The sequence below is a fragment of the Nerophis lumbriciformis genome, linkage group LG14 (genome assembly GCF_033978685.3).
Source record: "Nerophis lumbriciformis linkage group LG14, RoL_Nlum_v2.1, whole genome shotgun sequence".
Lineage (NCBI taxonomy): Eukaryota > Metazoa > Chordata > Actinopteri > Syngnathiformes > Syngnathidae > Nerophis > Nerophis lumbriciformis.
Window position 1 is genome coordinate 28,717,662 of NC_084561.2, and position 23,669 is coordinate 28,741,330.

The 23,669-nt window shown below is 38.0% G+C and overlaps 1 protein-coding gene across 2 annotated transcripts in view; it reads left to right on the plus strand.

Annotated features, from left to right (window-relative positions):
• The window catches only part of syde2 (synapse defective 1, Rho GTPase, homolog 2 (C. elegans)), a 72,059-nt gene extending 49,306 nt beyond the window's left edge, over positions 1-22,753 (plus strand). For both annotated transcript variants that reach the window (XM_061975664.2, XM_061975665.2), the window contains exons 6-8: positions 5,131-5,312; positions 8,161-8,392; positions 19,136-22,753. In XM_061975664.2, the coding sequence (XP_061831648.2) occupies positions 5,131-5,312; positions 8,161-8,392; positions 19,136-19,749 (1,028 nt within the window). In that variant the 3' untranslated portion in view covers positions 19,750-22,753. The remainder of the gene's footprint in view (positions 1-5,130; positions 5,313-8,160; positions 8,393-19,135) is intronic.
• The last annotated feature ends 916 nt before the right edge of the window (positions 22,754-23,669 follow it).

Here is a 23,669-nt window from a genome sequence, read left to right on the forward strand (position 1 = left end):
TATAACACAAAAGTAAACCCACACACACACTGACTCAGAGTATGCTAATCATTTACCTCCAGCGGCTGTATCCTCTAACCACTATAGTGCATGTGCACGTCGAAGCACACGCACTTCACAAATAGAAATGCTTTACTAAGGCATGTCTGAATTTGCTCACGTGCAATCAGATTCCCCGTGATGAGAAAAGCAGATTATTTGATCCCCTCGAATTCTCGGCCCAGATTGATAACAGGAAGTCAGACGACGTCCACAAAAGCATTTCCCTGTAATCTGTTGTAAAAATCAGTATGTCTTCACAAGCGGTATGTTTACTACTGCTTATCGCGTTATCCTCGTACCAGATGTCCGACCTAACGTGACAAAGATAACCAAAAACAGAAGCTCCGAAGAATGTGTTTTGGAGTTGGCGGGAAAAAAAAGAGAAACGTGCCACAACTTCAAATGTGTGTGTGCTCAAAGCAAAAAAACAAACACTTTATGACGTTTAAAGTGCATGTTTGCCTCAAATCCTGTTAAAATTTGAATGTGGGAGCTGCGAATGTGCACATCAACATGAGGTTCACTGGATTTCTCAGGATTGTACTGTATGTGTGTGTGTGTGTGTGTGTGTGTGTGTGTGTGTGTGTGTGTGTGTGTGTGTGTGTGTGTGTGTGTGTGTGTTGATAACAAATACCACACTTTGTACAGTACTTATTACCTCTGCCAAGGAGCTGGTGTTCCCACTTGAGCGGTTTGATTATTTACTAAAAAAACAAGACTTTGTTAAATAAATATGGGTCATTGTAACTCTAAAAAAAACAACTTACATTTCTGTCTTGTAAATCTGATCAAACGCATAATGAACTACTCAAAACGTGTATTGGTGCATCTCAGGTAACTTTATTTTATTTTTTTACCAGGCTCCCAGCCAAAGATAACTCTTTTCAGTAACATAACTTTTTTGCCTATTCCTAGCAAATAGATGAAATATTGCAGCATGTCATTTATGTTAATAGCATTTTGACACTATGTACAATACAATGATTCAACTAGGAATATTTTTGGTAACAGGACTGTGCTGAGATTTTACCCCACCCTCCAATCATTGTATCATCAAATATCATCAAAGATACAGAAAAAAGAAAGGAGTTAATCTACTTTTGGCTTTCCCATGGCATGCATAGAATTAGAATGAAGCAACTTCCTGTGGCCCAGGTGACTTGCAGAATATTTGGGTAACAGTATGAGTTAAAACTCCCCAAAAATGTCAGAATTTTAACACATTTTTATTTTTTTCAAAGAAATAAACCTAAAGTATAATTGGAATAAAAGGTAAATACAATATGTAAATAATATATAAAACATTTTTTTAAGGATTTCAATGATTATATTTTAATTCTAAATTAAAACTAACAGCAAATGCTATTTTTTTCAGTTCAACATAGTTTAAATTAATATTTTAAATCAGAAACCAGATTAGTATGCAGGACACTATGCTTACTAAAACTGTATTTTACAAGTTAATTTTTATCATGTATTTATTCTACATTTTATTTAATGGGGACGCAAATGGCACCGATTCGGTGGAAAGGTTCCTTTGCTGAACTTGTAGAACTCGATTCAATGAGGAAGACATTTAAATAAAGTGTAACCACTTAAGAATTTGGTTTAGAATAAAATGTCAACTATGCATTTTCACTGATGTCCAGTGCAAAAGCTGTTTAGAAATTACGTCTGAATAGTATTTGTATTTTTATCATAGCCGTACGTTGGATTTTACTGTGAATAAAGACTGTGTTTTTTATTTTTATTTGGACATGGTTGAATAGAAGGTCCTGAGTTCAATCCCGGGCTCGGGATATTTCTGTATGGAGTTTGCATGTTCTCCCTGTGGGTTCTCTCCGGGTACTCCGGCTTCCTCCCACCTCCAAATACATGCACCTGGGGATAGGTTGATTGGCAACACTAAATTGGCCCTGGTGTGTGAATGTGAGTGTGAATGTTGTCTGTCTATCTGTGTTGGCCCTGTGATGAGGTGGCGACTTGTCCAGGGTGTACCCCGCTTTCCGCCCGAATGCAGCTGAGATAGGCTCCAGCACAAGCGGGACACAATGGATGGATGGATGAATAGATAATATGACCATCTCTTGATAGGGTTATTATTTTAGCTTTTAATTAGGTCTGCAGCTATCGATTATTTTAGGAATCGAGTAATTGGTCTGTTTGATTAATTGAGTAATCAAATAAAACAAACTTGATATCTTCAATGCATATTTTAGGGAAAATAGTTCAAATAAACGTTTTGTTTTTTTCTACCTGCGATACCCTTTATTGTTTTTTTGTAATAAATGCACATCATTAACATTGAAACTGCACTTTTAACATGTATGCATTAATAAACACTAGCACACCAGCGCTTTCACATGCAGCGGCCTTTCAGAAACTACATTTGCATATTTAATGTTCTAGGCACTTTGCGGCCCAGATTATATGAATTTTTATTAGTTACACTTATTAAACAATTAATCAAATCCCCGTACTATAAATACACATTTTTAATTATTCAATTAATTGTTGCAGGCCTACTTGTAATCGCCATTGTTAGTTGATTGACTTAAATAAATATAAATGTTATGGACTATTTTTAGTGTTTGTGTGTGTGAGTCTGTGCATGCTGTTACTGATTAGAATCCAAACACGTCTGATACTTTGGAGCTTTACAGTGAGCTACATGTAGAGCCTTCTTTCCCTATCTAATCCTATATTGTCAAGCTATTTGCATCCTCCTCCTAATAGGAAGAGCAGGGAAAGGTCATGCTATTTCTTTCTTATTTTATCTTATATTGCACACTTTTCATCTTGGCGTTTACCGTTGTGAGGACCCCCAGGAGTACACTGAACTCAGGCTCCCCTAAAGAGCATAGCTGGGACTTAATGGGATTAAAAAGTGACTGTTAAATTGTGCCCTTCATTCTACTTACTGAGCTGGAGTGATATGATTGGATTTATGGCATACTGTACTGTTGTTTGCTGTAAATAGAAGGCAAGATGATAATACTTTGGTAAGTAGGAGTGAAAAGTTGTGGCAGTGATAAACTTAGAACTTCCTATATCCGTCATTCTAAGTAGACAACAGGAACTTTGAGAATAATACAAGCACTAAGTTGACCTGATTCATGTCCTTCCTGTCTTTGACGTTGGTCACTAGGCAACCATCGCTTTGGAATTCCAGTGGATTAATCTTAATTATGTTTAAACCTCACAAAATCGTCACATTTCTCATTATACTTAAGCAATGAATCATATACATTTGTGGTGTCCATACTTGTAACAATTCCTAATCGATTAAAAAAAAATAATAAATAAAAATAAATAAATAAATTAAAAAATATATATATATATATATATGTCCAGCCACTCAGGCAAATCACATTGCTGATGTAGATGCCTATATCTGCTGTACAGATTTACTTTAGAAAAGAGAAGTGTGGGATACTTCTCTTGTTGCCTTATTTGTATTTGACTTTATAAATGTTTGGGTTAAAATGTATTAAACAAAACAAAGTTTATTTTAAGTAATTTATAAATTCATCAGAGCTGTTATCTGCTTTATTGAGGAATGTAGTTAATAATAGAACTGGCACCCAATGTTATTAAAAGATGATTGTGAATTGAGAATCGATTCTGAATCAAATCTTTACCCCCAAGAATCGAATCGAATTGTGTGGTGCCCAAAAATTCACAGCCGTAATATACATGTAGTTCCCATACTATTTATTTTTGTAATGTTTTTGCCAAGTCAATACATGTATGATCCAGATCCCAAAATTGAATGTGCCCTCATTGGGCCAAGCCACAGTCCCAACAATATATCAAATCAAATCAAACTTTATTTATAGAGCACTTTTCATACACAGGCAAGTGGCAACCCAAAGTGCTGCACAGAAAAAAGAAAAAAAATTAAAGAATATAAAGTAGTCTAATATTTTTTGGTATAAGCACTGTCAAACAGATGCTTATACCCTTCCTTTTCATTTTATTTGATTGTTAACACTAAAACATATTTCACAGATAAACCTATTTGGAAAAACTCTTTAGACCAGGTATATTCGACTAAATTGTTTGGGGGGCCACATTTCCAGATAGCTGGACCGTGGGGTCGGACTTATTTTTTATACTCCAGAGAACCAGCAGCCTCTACAGGAGACATTTGATTTTGGTCTATTTATTTTGTAAGAGTTACAGGAGTGCTCTGCTGTTTTTAAAGGACCTTCTGCAAAAAAGCTAGTAGTCAAAGAATGTGAGCCTCTCACAAGGTTTTTGAACTGAACTCGCGGGCCACCAGTTGAATAACCCAAATGATAAAAAAGAGAGGACCTAAAATGGAACCTTGAAGAACACCACTATTATAACTACAGAAGTTGAACAAAACTGACTGAATCTGAAGTATACATCTTAGTTACATAAATCACCTTACGAAAAAAATGTGTGACTGGCAAAAAGGAGAGGACTTAAAGAGGTGCCTTGCGGAACGCCTCAGTTATGTAAATCCCAAGTTTGGACCCCAGTGTTCTTTGTTTGCTGGCAATGTTAAAATGTCAATGAAATGATCTGCCAACGTGTTTATTCAACTAAATTGTTTGGGGGGCCACATTTCCAGATAGCTGGAACGTGGGGTCGGACTTATTTTTTATACTCCAGAGAACCAGCAGCCTCTACAGGAGACATTTGATTTTGTTCCAAGTTCCTCTATACAACAGGAGCACGCCAGTGTTTTTAGGAATTTGCTGCAAAAATGTTTGTCTCCCAAGTTTTGAACTAAACTCGGGGGCTGGTTTGGTGTCATTCCGGGGACGGATTTGGCACTCGAACCACCAACAGACTTGTTTGAAAACTAATCCAGACATAAGCAAAAGAGAGACCGAACAGACGGTTAGCACAAAAAGCAGCCTTTATTATTCTAATACTTATCCTTTCGTCTTCACCTTTGATAAATACTTCATGGGCTTTATGGAGACAGACATTGTTTTTTTGTAGTTTCTGGAGGTTTAAGTAAGTACTATGATACTTTTAGCAGCAGAGTTGCAGAAGGAAACCATATTTAAAATATAAAACTTGATCATAACTCTATTTTGGCCCGAATTTCAGGTGTACTAAAGGACTACCTACGAGAGCTACCCTACCCTCTGATCACCAAGCAGCTGTATGAGGCAGTATTGGACTCCATGGTCACCAGACCTCTGAGGATGGGAGCAGGGGGCTGTGAGAATGACCAGGCCGACTCAGAACACACCGTCAGCTTGCTGGATAACTTGCCTGAGGTGGAGCGGGTGAGTAAGATCCCCTAAATATTCTTGGCCTGCTCTATACAGTACTCTTTGTAGATAGCGCAGGTGGCTTGGACAGAGTTCATTGTGGTCTATAATATAAATAATGATAATCTATTGAGCTACACCAAACGATTGAGATACAGTCGTACTTCATCTTACGAGCTCAATTAGTTCTCGGGCCAGCTTGTAACATTATACCTTTGTCTCTTTAACATGTAACATGCCCTTTGAAATATTTTTTTAAAATAAATAGTGTTTGAAAAGCAATACAATGAAATGTACTATAAACAATGACTGTGTCACGTGGGGGTCGCAGCTCGCGCGGGGTTGTTCTTCCAATGCAAAGAGACGGCTCCGGACGACATCGTGAAGGTAGGCTAGGATTTATTAACATAAACCACGCACTACCACAAAACACATAAAATACAACCAAAAAAGGCAAGTGTGTCTAAAACACAAGAAGCTGCTAATTAGCAGAAGCTAGGGCATGGACAGGGAAACTTACTTGGTCAGACCAACACATAAATCGGTGTGACAAAGACAATGCAGGCAGAAAGAGTGATGAACAAAGGTAGGCTTAAATAACAGTGACATGATTGGTGACAGGTGTGTGTGAGTCCGAACGTGAGACAGGTGCGTGACATGACAGGTGAAAACTAATGGTTGCTATGGTGACAAAACAAACAAAAGTGCACAAAAAGTCCAAAAACAAAACCGAACATGACTAAAACAAAACATGATCACACAGACATGACAGACTGTGGTTTTACACAGTAGGACATGTTTTTATTGGTTTGTTTAATGGTGTCATCCTTCGCACCCATGTTCTTAGTTTTGGTGGTGTGATGGCAGGATTGCCACCTAATAGGTCGCGCCAAACACACATGTATTCATAGCGGACTGCCACTGATAATTTAATTTATGGGAAAACTGTGTTTTAGCTAAAAGGCACAATATTAGAACCACCTTTTTGTAAGATTTGCAGTTACATACCACTGTCATCATATAGTGTAAAAACAGCCACATTGTTAAATTGGGTTTTGTAAAAGCATCATTTTAGGTTCAACTCTACCATTGGATCTCATTAGATTTTACAGGGTAGTTACATTTTTTGACAAGTAAGTCGTATGAAGGCTGGACTAGTTTGAGGTTCTTGACCTAACAACTAACAAATAAGTGTTGTAGGTGATAGAAACTCACCTATTTCATAACAAATCAAACTTACTGTATTTTTTGCACAAGCATGTATTAAAAACATTCATATCCAAGCTTCATGTTTACATTAAACTCTAAACTCAGATAGTAAAATGTGTGTAACTGGTGTGTGTAACTGGTTTTTCAACATGAAAAAAAATACACAAGCACAACATGAAATTATTTTTTAAGCTGCTTATATTTGATAAATATACGGTGGAACTTCAATTTATGAACTGGTTTGGTTTTGGTTTTTGAACAGGATTCATAAACAGAAAAGCATGCATATTTAAGCACCTTTCAGACAATGTAAACATGAATATTGGGTGCCAGCCTTGACAAAGGTTCATATTTTAGCAAACGTTTGTACACTTTGAACACAGTATAAAGCTCTATACAGTACTGTATGCAAAACAAACAGAACAATGGGGTGATGGATTAATGTTCTATTTAACAACAAAGTCAAAAAAACAACAGCTAGCTGAACTGTCTTCATTTGACAACACACACACACTGTCACTAGCCCTGTGGTGCACTCAGTTGGAAATCTCAAAACTCCTTAACTTTAACAGCATGGTCGCTACAATGATTAGGAATAAAAAAATAAAACCCACTTTACCTTATCCGCTAATCTTCTTGGCGTGCAGTGGAACGGTCAGGGGGGAAATAGTGTCAACAACACTGTCGATTAGAGATATCGGCAGGCCGATAAATGCGTTAAAATGTAATATCGGAAATTATCGGTATCATTTTTTTTATTATCGGTATCGTTTTTTTATTTTTTATTTTTTTTATTTTTTATTAAATCAACATTAAAAACACAAGATACACTTACAATTAGTGCACCAACCCAAAAAACCTCCCTCCCACTCATTCACACAAAAGGGTTGTTTCTTTCTGTTATTAATATTCTGCTTCCTACATTATATATCAATATATATCAATACAGTCTGCAAGGGATACAGTCCGTAAGCCCAAATGACTGTGCGTGCTGCTGGTCCACTAATAGTACTAACCTTTAACAGTTAATTTTACTAATTTTCATTAATTACTAGTTTCTATGTAACTGTTTTTATGTTGTTTCACTTTATTTTTTATTCAAGAAAATGTTTTTAATTTATTTATCTTATTTTATTAATTTTTTTAAAAAGTACCTTATCTTCACCATACCTGGTTGTCCAAATAATTAAGCATAATAATGTGTTAATTCCATGACTGCATATATCGGTTGATATCGGTATCGGTATTTAAAGCGTTGGACAATATCAGAATATCGGATATCGACAAAAAGCCATTATTGGACATCCCTACTGTCGATACTTCCTGAAAGTCTTTGAAAGCCATAAAAATGGTTTAAAAAGGCGAAAAAAGGACCTAAGCACAGTAGCTAACAGCAGCCCACAATGGAAGTGCTTCCGGACACAAAATGGCACGCAACAGGTGGATGATAGCATGTTTTTATTCGGTCTCTTGATCATAAACCAAAAAGTTTGTACAATGAGGGGTTCGTAAATGGTCCACTGTATCTCAATGTTATTTCCATTCCATCCTTGACCACATTTTTAAGAGCCATTTTTGCAGCACAGCAACGCTTTTACTAGGGGAACTCCTGCGACTACTAATCATAATAATGACATGTTTGTACTCGTTTCAGATGACACTGCGGATACTTCTCGACCACCTCAAGTTGGTGGCGTCCCACCAGGAAGTGAACAAGATGACCTGTCAGAACCTGGCGGTGTGTTTCGGCCCCGTGTTGCTCAGCCAGCGCCAGGAGGCGTCCTGTCACAGCAACCGGGTCTTCATCGACTCAGAGGAACTCGCTAGTGCGCTCCACTTTAAAAAGCACATCGAAGTCTTGCACTACTTGCTGCAGCTGTGGCCAGGTAATGATTCCATGGTTCTATGGGTGTGTCTCGAAATAATCTACTGTAACTACACATAAGAACTTTTGATTGCTGAGGATATCCACCACCATTTGACAGCAATCAGCTGCCATCTGTTTCCTCTTCACAGACAAAACTGGCCATAGAGGGTTTCAATATGGCCGACTGTGTTTTTGTACCACCTAGTTTAAGTCAACCATTGGAGTTGGGGCCCCCTTTCCTTTAGAAAACCCACCAAACAAGGGCAGCACAAGCACAACTTAACAGCCGTTGATGCCAGCTGCAGTTTAGTGCGAAAAGTGAAAACGCAGCTAATGTCTAATTCAGTGATTCTCAAACTATGGTACGCATACCCCTAGTGGTACGTGGGCCCCATTTAGTGGTACGCCAAATAATCAATTAAATATCTAATTGACGTGACTCGAGCCGTTATCAAAGGTTTATCAGCTTTTTTAATTGAATAATGGAATAATGGAAGACTACTGTAAGCCGCAGTCGACGCCAAAATAAACAAGACGCAAACCGAACCGTCTTACTCCGTCATTTCTATCACTCAACACCTGTGGAAACCGAATGTTCCCCACATTCTCCGCTTATAGCTACGCTTTTCCAGCCTCTCAGCTAATCAACATGCAGAACACATGTAAACAAAAACGAACAGAGAAAGCTGCACATAATAATGATGCTTTCAAGGCCATTGGAAACCACAACATTTGTTAAACGTTGAATATACTACATGTGGAACATAACAGGACCGGTGCGTTACAATATGAATCATTTAGAAAAGTATTAAAAACATAAAATACTATCCGAAAAAATCCTAAAATATTAAATATACTTGGTAAATAAAACCTCTGCCTTGTTTTTAATGAATACTTAGGCCTTCTAAGCTACTGTATTTCAATGTTGGTCATTATGGTGGTACTTGGAGATTAGGGATGTAATGATATGAACATTTTATATTATGGTAATTGTGACCAAAATTATCACGGTTATCATTATTATCACTGTATTGTTGAATGCGCTCAACAAGTACTTATACACACTCTGAAATCTTTGAAACAGGTTTTAGTTAAACATTTTTATAAAATAGATTGACACAGAATACACTTTCATTGGCAGAATAAATATTAATATTGTTCTGGCTTCTTGGGATCTTTCTGTGTGGAGTTTGCATGTTCTCCCCGTGACTACGTGGGTTCCCTCCGGGTACTCCGGCTTCCTCCCACCTCCAAAGACATGCACCTGGGGATAGGTTGATTGGCAACACTAAATTGGCCCTAGTGTGTGAATGTGAGTGTGAATGTTGTCTGTCTACCTGTGTTGGCCCTGTGATGAGGTAGCGACTTGCCCGATTGCAGCTGAGATAGGCTCCAACACCCCCCGCGACCCCGAAAGGGACAAGCGGTAGAAAATGGATGGATGGATGGGTTCTGGCTTCTTAAGAGCCATATTATTTTTATCTGAATGTTAAAATATGTTTATCTTCTTCCGTTTTAATTTGTAAAGGTTCTAGAATGTTTTTAATGATAAATAAAAAACAGGGTTTTGGCGCATCACTTTCGGTTTATATGACGTCACACAAGTTATTTTCCTGTTGTCATTATCTCTTTGAGTACAGACTAAAGAGCGGTCCCTCTGTCTAAGATAGCACAATCTATAGGTTTAATGTGCACAATTGAACAGTTTAATTTCTCAGACAGCAATGTGTTTATACAAGTTTATATGTGGTGTATGTCATTGTTACGTTAACGTCTCTCGTATTTGCGTTAGCATTAAAGCTAGGTAATGAGATAGCGCAAGCATGCTTCTCCAGTAAATGAGCACTATCAACTGTCCATTAATTTATTCAAGTGTTATCAATCACGGTTTTACGATAATTTTGATTTAAAACGATAATACTAACTGTCGGGATTTGTACCGCGGTTCATCATTCTACCGTTTTTTATTACATCCCTACTGGAGAGCCAGTGCTTTTTTCTGAGGTGGTACTAGGTGAAAAAAGTTTGAGAACCACTGCTCTAATTTATTTATGAGCTGCTTTTATGAAGACTACATTTCGACTGGGGCGGCATGGCTCAGATTGTTGCGCGGTCGTCCAGAAACTTAAGGGTTCCTGGTCTGAATTCAGCTGCCACTACCTATTTCCCAGTACCACCCACACTGGTGTGTGAATGTTTGGTAACTTGTACATACAGTCACTACATCACCGTGGTGACACACGTGGATCTTAATGACATTCACAAGTGTTAGTAAAACTTCATGTTCCACAATTGTCACACAACCAAGAGCAAAATGCATCGCGGCAAAGTGCGCCTCATTAGTAATGAGCCCGCCGTCATTTACGAGTTCCCTGACTATCGTGGGGTAGGCGTGTCTGCAGGCTGGATGGGAGAATATGAATTAGAGAAGCGTGCGTAACTTCAAGTGCGTAAAAAACACTTAAGTGCAAACAGGAGAATAGGGCCTAAAGTGGTTTGATGGCGCTATCTGCAGAGAGGGGGGAACAAAAGAGCGCTGTAGCTATGAATCATCAGAAGATGCTGTTTCACTCTGTAATTCAATGAATATTTTTCAGCTGGAAGATGCTTTGACAAGGCATGATGTTGTCTAACTGCATACTGAAAGCCTTTAATTGTTTCTTAATGAGTCAAACTGAATTTAAAATCACAATTATAGAGTTTAGAGTGGCACACGTAGGGATTTTTATGGCTGCGTCCATTTATCGAAATAGTGGGGATCTACTGTAATCGTAATACTTTTTTTTTTTTTTTTAAGGAAAGCGTGGAGTTCACTAGAATGTGAAAAATGTCCAATGTATTTGAATTGAACCCATACTGGGTCAAATGGTGTCACCAAAAACCCTCCAGGTGTAATTAAGAACACACGCAGACGTACCTAATAGCGCTTTCACCCCGAGCAGCATCTCTTTTTCTTTCCTTTTCCAGCAGACTACACAAGACGCCTGCACCGTAATTAAAAACATTCCAGACTTAACCTTCGCCCCTCAACGCTTCACAATCATTATGGGATATTTTCAGCCACCTTTTCACACCTCTCTGACAGTTTGCATGCCTTTTGAATGACTGCCATCCGATTAGTCTTTACTGCAAAAAAAAACAAAAAACCCTAACACTTCCTGCAGGATGTGCAAAGACGCAGGGGAATGCGTGCAAGATCTTTATGACATAAAACAGTATCCTTTGCCGGATGAATATGTGAGGGGGCGTGAGTGTGAAGAATGACAGGAAAAGGAGGATGTTTATGGTTTTTATACTAGGGTCTTTTAAATCGTACGAAGAACACAAGGACACGATGCCTTTGGAGCCTCATAAAATGAAAATGCATAATGTCGTAAAAATTGCATGAGGCTAACGACAAGTTGTAGAGATGATTTGTCTAGCATCAAGATCCTATTTCAAATCAGGGGTCTCCAACTTTCATCACAATGACAAAATGAAAGTTGACTGCAAACATTTGAGTTGTTCTTTACATACAAGGCAGATCTCCACTCAAACAGTGTGGTCATTGTTTTTATGCTATTTCATGTCCATTTGCATTTGTAATATAACATTTATTAAAATACTAACAATTGAGGCAAATATTCTTTGACCGTTAGGAGAGCGTAAGAATATAACGATTAATGTGTTAATAAAAAAACAGTGTAAAACTCTGGATGGTTACTATTAACGTTTCAAATTGTAATCATCGTCAAACCTTGGTTGATTACCAGACTTTGAAAAACTCATGGTAACATTTATAGATGTCCGATAATATCGGACTGCCGATATTATCCACCGATAAATGCTTTAAAATGTAATATTGCAAATTATCGGTATTGGTTTCAAAATTATCGGTATCGGTTTCAAAAAGTAAAATTTATGACTTTTTTAAAACGCCGCTGTGTACACGGACGTAGGGAGAAGTACAGAGCGCCAATAAACCTTAAAGGCATTGCCTTTGCGTGCCGGCCCAGTCACATAATACACAAGTGAACGCACATGCATACTTGGTCAACAGCCATACAGGTCACACTGAAGGTGGCCGTATAAACAACTTTAACACTGTTACAAATATGCGCCACACTGTGAACCCACACTAAACAAGAATGACAAACACATTTCGGGAGAACATCCGCACCGTAACACAACATAAACACAACAGAACAAATACCCAGAACCCCTTGCAGCACTAACTCTTCCAGGACGCTACAATATACACCCCCCCGCAACCCCCCCCCACCCCACCCCACCCCACCCCAACCCCCCCCAACCTCCTCATGCTCTCTCAGGGAGAGCATGTCCCAAATTCCAAGCTGCTGTTTTGAGGCATGTTAAAAAAAATATTGCACTTTGTGACTTCAATAATAAATATGGCAGTGCCATGTGGCATTTTTTTCCATAACTTGAGTTGATTTATCTTGGAAAACCTTGTTACATTGTTTAATGCATCCAGCGGGGCATCACAACAAAATTAGGCATAATAATGTGTTAATTCCACGACTGTATATATCGGTATCGGTTGATATCGGAATCGGTAATTAACCCATGTCCTAATAAATTGTATCTTAGATTGTTTAACTGTTTGCAGTGTGAAACATCTATATTAAATGATAAAATACAAAAATATACCGGTAGCTTTTTTTAGTGTAACAATTGTACTCACATAAAAAGAGTCATTCAATGCTCAATTTAATTTCGGCATTCCTTGGATTCATACACATGTGCAGATGCAGGAGGTGCATTAATTCTAATGGGGAGATTGTGAGGAATTATTAATTATACGTTTTTTAACATTATGATAACCCTCTAGACATGAAATAACATAATATGTACACTTAATCAAATCAATATAGTAATGCTGCATGAGACTGAACCAATCAGTGGCCACGATACTGAACAGCGCGCTCTGATTGGTCCTATCTAGTGGCCAATACTACTGTACAATTGAAAAGTTTTAGTGTGTGAATGTGAGTGTGAATGTTGTCTGTCTGTCTGTGTTGGCCCTGTGATGACTTGTCCAGAGTCTTCCGCCCGAATGCAGCTGAGATAGGCTACAGCACCCCCCGCAACCTCAAAAGGGACAAGCGGTAGTAAATGGATGGATGGATGGATGGATGGATGGATGGATAGTTAATTTATCTGTTTTTATGCTTGGAAATGCCTAATTTAAGCCAACAAATATATAAATAAGCTTTAAAAAAATCATAAAGCCACAATCTTTGAACTTTCAACAGCAACAAAAAACAAAAGTACATTTTGAGTACTTTTACATAATAGGTAGTCCTAATGCTTGCTTTGTTCTTGTCCCTTTCCATTCCAGTATGGGAAGGCTAGTGGGGGTCAACAAACATAAATACACACAGACAGGTAACTTTATGCTGGCTGGATTGCTGGTTGAGTGCAGCTGTTCTTAACAGATCTCAGGTCAGTTAGAAAAAGTGTAGTCAGCAGAAAACTGAAGAAAATAATCTCTGGTTGCTTTGGCGTGATTCTAGCATGTTTCCCTCTGAGAGTTCCATGTAATTGTGTTGCTCGCTTGACTAGCATGTACAGAAGCATTGTGCACCATGAACTTTGTTCTTTTATCGCCCTTTAAATATAGTATATAAATAGTGGGGAGGGTTGTGCAAAAAATATATACATATATTTAGTGCATGAACTAAACTAGAGTACATTAAATCTTTGTGAAGATCGTAGTGATGGTGTTGAAATTTAATTTAATTTTTACTTTTTGAGTCACTGTGACATTTGCTGACTCATGAACAAAATGGAACTGCTCCATAATCACTTTTGTCTGCTCTCATTGCAGACGTCAGATGCAAGGCAGGGGTGTCAAACTCGTCCCATTGCCTTTTGTAACAGTAAATGATATATGAATATACATGTTTAAGGTGAAGCATTTGACCATTATATTTTTTTTTCTGGACACAACATTTTTTGTACGTTTTACGGTTAAACACTGGCAGTTCAGTCGCCAAAATTATGAAATACTTAAATTAAATTCAATTATTTGAATGATTTAATTATTAAAAATAGTTTTTGCAGCATATTTTTGTAAATGGAAAAACGGTACCACTGTTATGTAATTCCGGAAACTGAGCTGACAGTTTTCTTTTTTTTTACTGTAAAATCTATGGTTGTCTTTACTATATTCACTGTAAATTTAACAACAGTACAACAGGGTTTTTTTTTATAAAATCTTTGGTTGTTATTACGATGTAATAATAACCAAACATTTACATAAAACCATGTAAATTTGTGTTGTAAAACACAAATGTAAAAATGGTACCACAGTTATTTTAACAGTAAGATTCTGGCGTATAATTTATTGTCATTTTACAGTGTACAATTTGATGGATAACTTGCTTTGAAATCATAAGTTAGACGTAAATCTATACATCTATTTGTATTTTAAAAAAACGCTAGAAGTTATGATGATATAATATTGTTATACAATTAGATAATATTCACGTTTAAAATATATTTAATTGCATGCAGTACGTGTATTTGTAATGTCAAGATGGAGAGAACAAATATATTTAGTTAGAACAACTAACACATATTATTCCCATATAAAATTATGTGGCTGGCCATATCTGGCACCCAGGCCTTGAGTTTGGCACTTGGACCCTAAGGTTCTCAAAAGCTATTTTTTTTGCCAGTTTTGGGGGACTTAACCTCTAAAGGCCTGAGTGGCCACATGCGTGGACAGCATCTTTTAGCTCTTATTTCCAAAATTGTCTACACTACTGAATTAGAGTCTTATGGTCCTTATGTGGACACTTATACTGCTATCTGGTGGTGTCAGAAGAGTATAACATACAATGGAATTTGGAGAAAAAAAAGTGTAAAAATAAGAATTAGCATGTCACTAAACATGAAGTACACGTTTGTTACTTATGGACTAAGTACATCATATGAAAAGATGATTCTTAGTTTTTATTCTAATTAGGGTCCAATAAGCCCAAATAGCAAAGAGAAATAATTTTTAAAAAAAGCATGTGAACAAACAGCTTGGGCCTTAAGAGGTTAAGGAGGGGTACATAATCACTTTCATCTCAGAAAACGGCATTTTAAGAAGTACCGTATTTTTCGGAGTATAAGTCGCACCGGCCGAAAATGCACAATAAAGAAGGAAAAAAACATGTATAAGTCGCACTGGAGTATAAGTCGCATTTTTTGGGGAAATTTATTTGATAAAACCCAACACCAAGAATAGACATTTGAAAGGCAATTTAAAATAAATAAAGAATAGTGAACAACAGGCTGAATAAGTGTACGTTATATGAGGCATAAATAACCAACTGAGAACGTGCCTTGAAAGTTAACGTAACATATTATGGTAAGAGTCATTCAAATAACTATAACATATAGAACATGCTATACGTTTACCAAACAATCTGTCACTCCTAATCGCTAAATCCCATGAAATCTTATACGTCTAGTCTCTTACGTGAATGAGCTAAATAATATTATTTGATATTTTACGCTAATGTGTTAATAATTTCACGCTAAGTAGCTCCTGAGTATAAGTCGCACCCCCGGCCAAACTATGAAAAAAACTGCGACTTATAGTCCGAAAAATACGGTATCTGAGTTCTGAAAAAAAAAAAGTTGCTTCACCATTGTTAGTGTATTTTGTTATTGTTTTGTACTGTAATGACCTCCACTAAGGGGGTGGTTTTTTTCTTCTGTTAATAAGTTTGCAGCTGAAGTATTCAATGTTTGAAGAAATGTTTGTAAAGTGACTTTTGAGGCTGTATTGTGCAACCAATGGGCAGCAGAGCGACTCTCACTCCAAACCTTCAGTAATACAATGTCAGCATATTAAATTAAGGCTGGATTCTAGATAGGCCAACTGTGCACTGCTTTGAGATTGCTCTTAAAAATATACAATACCCTCTTCATTAGGAATAGCTGCACACATCAGATCTAATACATGCTGTGTCAAAATGACTTTATGAAAGTAATACTACTGACAAGTTTGGTTTAGTTTGCAGTCGGTTTGATTAACAGACTAATTATAAAGACAATTGCTTCTTTTGTGTCATTCAAAGCTTCTCATCGTTGACCTTTGAAAAGCGGTCTATTGGGTCTATAGAGTTATGGTCGAAAATCTATATCGCGATATATATTGCCGCCTCCTGCTCTAAGGATATATTTGACAATACACTATATAGTATGTAGAAGATGATAGAACCATAAATGGGTCACAATCCTAATTTAGCTGCTGATGTATGCAGCAACATATTGCGGAAATTCTGGTAGTATTATTTTGTTAAAACTATTATTAATCTACTTGCTAATTTTCTGTTAAGATACCTTCTGTTGTAACATGTTTTATCCACACTTCTGTTCAAATGTAATAAGCACTTGTTCTTCAGTGGTTTGGACACTTTACATATGTTTTGGGCAATACCACACATTTGGGTATCAATCCAAATCCAAGTAGTTACAGGGGCAGTATTGTTCATGGCAATGCTGATGCTGGCAATAATTGTTTTCAAGATCATTGAATGATTACATTTGTATCATAATTCTAATCAGACAAAAACACAGGATGGCGACATAATGATATTAATTCAATATAAATATAAACCTACTGTTGGCTCTGATTTAAATCCTTTATTTTTGCCCCTGAAGTCCTTCTGTGTCCAGGGACTTACTTCCTGAGTTTTTAAACAATAACAAAACCGACAAAAGATTTTGTGATAATAAAAATGATCAATGTATTGATCATGTACTTTGTATCGTTACTGTCGATATTTGTATCGAGCCGCCCACCCCTGTTTACATACAAGAGCTCCATCTTAGCAGTTTGGGGTTAGCATATCCTCCTACGGTGTGTCATGTAGCATGTTTAGCTATTCCTCATCCTCCAGTGATATTGGTACATGGAGTTGATTTGCCGCCACGCCGACTTAAAAGCAACTTTGCAGTGTGGGGGGACGTTAGCCGCTAGCAATAATGCTACATGGCATTGAGGACACTTTTGATCGATTGTCGCTGTCAAATTTGCAGGACACAGCTAGAATGTGTCATCAACATGCATTATCACGATATAACGTAGTACTTAAAGCTCTATCATGGGCCAAATTGATATCATTTATATCGTCTATATCACGCAACCCTACTGCTAGTGTGCTTAATACACAACTCAAAACCAGGTAAGTTGGCACGTAAATAAAAACAGAAAACAATGATTTGCAAATCCTTTTCAACTTATTTTCAATTAAATAGAATTCAAAGACAAGATACTTAACGTTCGAACTGGAAAATGTTTTTATTTTTTGCAAATATTAGCTCATTTGGGATTTGATGCCTGCAACATGTTTCAAAAAAGCTGGAACAAGTGGCAAAAAAGACTGAGAAAGTTGAGGAATGCTCATCAAACTCTTATTTGGAACAACCTACAGGTGAACAGGCTAATTGGGAACAGGTGGGTGCCATGATTGGGTATAAAAGCAGCTTCCATGAAATGCTCAGTCATTCACAAACAAGGATGGGGCGAGGGTCACCACTTTGTTAACAAATGCGTGAGCAAATTGTCCAACAGTTTAAGAACAACATTTCTCAACGACCTATTGCAAGGAACTTAGGGATTTTACCATCTACAGTCCATAATATCATCAAAAGGTTCAGAGAATCTGGAGAAATCAGTGCATGTAAGCGGCAATGCCGTGACCTTCGATCCCTCAGGCAGTACTGCATCAAAAACCGATATCAGTGTGTAAAGGATATCACCACATGGGCTCAGGAACACTTCAAAAAACCACTGTCAGTAACTACAGTTCGTCGCTACATCTGTAAACTTAAAACTCTACTATGCAAAGCGAAAGCCATTTATCAACAACACCCAGAAACGCCGCCGGCTTTGCTGGGACCGAGCTCATCTAAGATGGACTGATGCAAATTGGAAAAGTGTTCTGTGGTCTGACGAGTCCACATTTCAAATTGTTTTTGGAAACTGTGGATGTCGTTTCCTCCGGAACAAAGAGGAAAATAATCATCCAGATTGTTATAGGCGCAAAGTTGAAAAGCCAGCATCTGTGATGTTATGGGGGTGTATTAGTGCCCAAGGCATGGGTAACTTACACATCTGTGAAGGCACCATCAATGCTGAAAGGTACATACAGGTTTTGGAGCAACATATTTTGCCATCCAAGCAACGTTATCATGGACGCCCATGCTTATTTAAGCAAGACAATGCCAAGCCACGTTTAACAACAACGTGGCTTCGTAGTAGTAGTCCAGACCTGTCTCCCATTGAAAATGTGTGGCACAATATGAAGCGTAAAATACGACAACGGAGACCCCCGGACTGTTGAACAACTTAAGCTGTACATCAAGCAAGAATGGGAAAGAATTCCACCAGAAAAGCTTCAAAAATTGATCTCCTCAGTTCTCAAATGTTAACTGAGTGTTGTTAAAAGGAAAGGCCATGTAATACAGTGGTAAAAATGCCAACTATTTTGCAATATGCTGCTGCCATTAAATTCTAAGTTAGTGATTATTTGAAAAAAAATTGAGTTTCTCAGTTCGAACATTAAATATCTTGTTTTTGCAGTCTATTCAATTGAATATAAGTTGAAAAGGATTTGCAAATCATTGTTTTCTGTTTTTATTTACGATTTACACAACATGCCAAATTCACTGGTTTTGGGGTTTGTAAAATGGCCAGTGGGGAATCTTCCACCGGATTGATTTTTAATAAATGTTTTTCTCTTTTCCTGTCCCCCAGTTGTGGACCCTCATGATCAGTCCGCCTCGCCCGAAGCCTCCGACTCGCTCACAGCCCCTCCCCTACGGCGGCGAAAAGAGCGCCCTCAGGTGTTAAACCTCACAGAAGCTGAGATGGCCGGCGTCCTGCGTCCCAAAGCAGGACGCCTCGACAGCCCGAGCAACCGCTACGCCGGCGACTGGAGCGGCTGCGGCGAGAGCTACTTCCCCTCCGAGACGCCACTTCCTTCCGGCAAAGAGGAGGCGGACTACGACGACGTGCCCTCAGAGGAGTCAGACGCAGAACCACCCGAGGACGCTGCGAACCCTTTGCCTGGTCCTGCAGATCAGGACGCGGTGCAGGAGGAGGATGAGAAGGAGGAGGAGGAAGCGGAAGAGGAGAAGCAGGAAGAGAATAAGAAGGAGGAGGAGAAGGAGGAGGAAGAGAAGGAAAGTGTGTGCGAGCACATCTTACCTCCGAGGCTCCCCACATATCAGACTTACATGAAGATGCAGGACATCAGCCCCGTGCTGAGCGACAGGGTCAACCTGAGAGACCTTCAGGAGAGCATCGACACTCTGATCGGGAACCTGGAGAGAGAACTCAACAAGAACAAGATCAACGTGGGATATTAACGTCTCTCTTCTTCAATCTGAGAAAAACAGAACATGGCACTTCTCTTCCCCCACACACATTCCTGACTTCTTCTTTGACTCGGCTCACGTTTCACGTTGTCGCTTTTCTTCTTATTAGAAGAACCCCTCGACCCTCTCAGGGCTTTAAAAGGTGCCTTAATTGTGTGAAGGTGGTCCGCCATGTAGAAAACTCAGATAATCAGTCGTGTTAAATAGAAAGTTGCTGCCAGGATTAAGAGAATGTTTTTGTTTTTTTTCCTGGCTGGCTTTTGAAGCAACATTCGTCATGCGGAACACTTTCGCATCTTTTCAGCAGTAGGAAAGAATTTCAGACGCTTTCGATCAAGTGTTATATTCCAACAAAAATAGGTAATCGGGGTATTAAAAGAAAAAAAGTGCTGAGAAAACCCATCATCAGACAAAAAAAAAAGAAGCCCTGCGTTATCATTTTTTTTAGGGCCGTTATTAACAGGCAGACCTTACTCCTGAAGTTTCCACGGGGAAAACTTTGAAGATTTGTCTGCTTTCCAGCATGAAAGCTTATATTTATTAAGTGGGATTGTGTCATATTGCACTCGGCTGTCAGCAACGTTGATTATTTAGCACACAAAATGTGAACAACATTCCCCTTTTATGAGTTTGTTATGTGTTCTCATATTGAAGATTCCCTTTGAAGCTCTCACGCTGACATTTCCAACACGCACATGTGTACAACATGAACGCACTTAAAAAGTTTGTTATTGTAGTTCAGGGGGGGGCATACTGAGAAAAGAGTATTGTTGGCAGCATTATAAAAAACAAATATGGATAAAATTATTATTTTGACCCATTTGTCAACTATCTCCCCAGGCTAGATTTTAGTTGAAAAAGATTATGCTGGTGGTTCTCAATTTTGTAATTAATGATATAATATTGAGAAGCTAATATTTATTTGCCTGTCTGTACAAATCACTGTATGAGTTGCTGCATACAACCACCTGCTTATACAAATACAAACCCCGTTTCCAGATGAGTTGGGAAATTGTGTTAGATGTAAATATAAACGGAATACAATGATTTGCAAATCCTTTTCAACCCATATTCAATTGAATGCACTACAAAGACAACATATTTGATGTTCAAACTCATAAACTTTATTTTTTTGTTGCAAATAATAATGAACTTAGAATTTCATGGCTGCAACACGTGCCAAAGTAGTTGGGAAAGTGCATGTTCACCACTGTGTTACATGACCTTTCCTTTTAACAACACTCGGTAAACAATTAGGAACTGAGGAGACACATTTTTTAAGCTTCTCAGGTGGAATTCTTAGCGACCAACTGTAGTTACTGACAGTGGGTTTCTGAAGTGTTCCTGACCCCATGTGGTGATATCCTTTACACACTGATGTCGCGTATTGATGCAGTACAGCCTGAGGGATCGAAGGTCACGGGCTTAGCTGCTTACGTGCAGTGATTTCTCCAGATTCTCTGAACCCTTTGCTGATATTACGGACCGTAGATGGTGAAATCCCTAAATTCCTTGCAATAGCTGCTTGAGAAAGGTTTTTCTTAAACTGTTCAACAATTTGCTCACGCATTTGTTCACAAAGTGGTGACCCTCGCCCCATCTTTGTTTGTGAATGACTGAGCATTTCATGGAATCTACTTTTATACCCAATCATGGCACCCACCTGTTCCAAATGTGCCTGTTCACCTGTGGGATATTCCAAATAAGTGTTTGATGAGCATTCCTCAACTTTATCAGTATTTATTGCCACCTTTTCCAACTTCTTTGTCATGTTTTGCTGGCATCAAATTTTAAAGTTAATGATTATTTGCAAAAAAAAAAAAGTTTATCAGTTTGAACATCAAATATGTTGTCTTTGTAGCATATTCAACTGAATATGGGTTGAAAAGGATTTGCAAATCATTGTATTCCGTTTAAATTGACATCCAACACAATTTCCCAACTCACATGGAAACGGGGTTTGTAGAATGAGTACATATATTTGCAACAAATTAAAACAATTTAAATAGTAAGTTTATCAACTCAATTTGCAATATTTAAAAACAAGACGTATTGTTCAAGCATGAATAAAAACACATAAGGGCAAGGAAAAACTCACAACCCAAACAAACAATCAAACACACATAACAAGGTTCTATTTAATGACAGGAATCACTTTTTGTGTAAAATATCGGATTTTACAAAAAAAATCCTAGCCTGCAGTGTGTACATACGCTCAATAATCATGCGCCATGGCTCACTACTGCCTCGTGAGGACTAAACTGGCATTGCAGGAGATGGCTCCTGTTCTTCAGTGCCCAAACATTGCTTACAAAAATACATAAAATACTATTTTGATCTTCTCCATTTTGTAAAAGACATGCATTCATTATTTATTTACTCAAATTCCTCACAACGTAACACGGTGTCATTGCGTTCAGCTAAATGTGAACATTCTGACTTAGCTGCCAAAATCAACAATTCTCAGCAATCCAGGGATGGATTCCTAAAAGACAGTATTTAACCTATATGATGATGTATATATTATTGTACGTGTATTGGGAGCTTGTATTTAAATACTTCTTGTAGCAATAGTTGCTTTTCTGCCCTTCGTGCTACCTGTACACATCTTAACGTGCTGGATTCATGGTACAACTTAAGCTGTAAAATTGATGCTAAAACAGACAATATATTGTTATTTTTGTTATATTGTGTATATAGTTGACTTTTTTTTTTTTTTTGGTCTCCAGTGGACTGAGCTGTGTTCAGCGTTTTTTCGTGTTGTGATATATTTTTTAAGGTACTGGCGGACGCCGCACGGTCAAAAGCTTTACTGAGACAAATAAGGCTATTTCTCATCTGCGTTTGTATTTATGTGTAAAAAGATTATTTTGCAATGGACGCTTGTTTGTCGCCATGTTTTCACATTAAAAATGCCACAAGCAAAACATCCCTGAAATAAAAACACAATATTACCTTGTATTGATCCTGAGTGGTGTATGATCATACAGTAATAAAGTACATTATTTTACCTTCAAGTCTCACCTGTTTGTGTGTCACAGACCTGCAAACATGTTGGCATTTGTCTGCACTCATTTTGTTGCATTTTGGAGTTTATTTTGGTAAACCTGGATAATGTCTCACTCCTCCCCCTTTTGCGTAGTAGCGTGACGTGCACTCAAGTTAAAATGTAACCTTGCAAACCGTAAGGGCTGCGATCGGCCGGCTTGTAATATGAGTGTCGTATTGAATCGATTAGTTCCAGCTGCAATAACACTCCGCCTCTCTCTTTATTCTTTTTGCTGGCGAAGGCGGAAAATAACAATTTAAATCAGCGGTCCCCAAACTTTGTGACTCGAGGGCTGCATTGGGTTAAAAAAATTTGGTCGGGGGCCGGGCTGTGTGTGTGTGTGTGTGTGTGTGTGTGTATATATATATATATATATATATATATATATATATATATATTAGAGATGTCCGATAATGGCTTTTTTGCCGATATCCGATATTCCGATATTGTCCAACTCTTAATTACCGATTACGATATCAAACGATACCGATATATACAGTCGTGGAATTAACACATTATTATGCCTAATTTTGTTGTGATGCCCCGCTGGATGCATTAAACAATGTAACAAGGTTTTCCAAAATAAATCAACTCAAGTTATGGAAAAAAATGCCAACATGGCACTGCCATATTTATTATTGAAGTCACAAAGTGCATTATTTTTTGTAACATGCCTCAAAACAGCAGCTTGGAATTTAGGACATGCTCTCAGAGAGCATGAGGAGGTGGGCGGGTTGGGGGGTATATTGTAGCGTCCCGGAAGAGTTAGTGCTGCAAGGGGTTCTGGGTATTTGTTCTGTTGTGTTTATGTTGTGTTACGGTGCGAATGTTCTCCCGAAATGTGTTTGTCATTCTTGTTTGG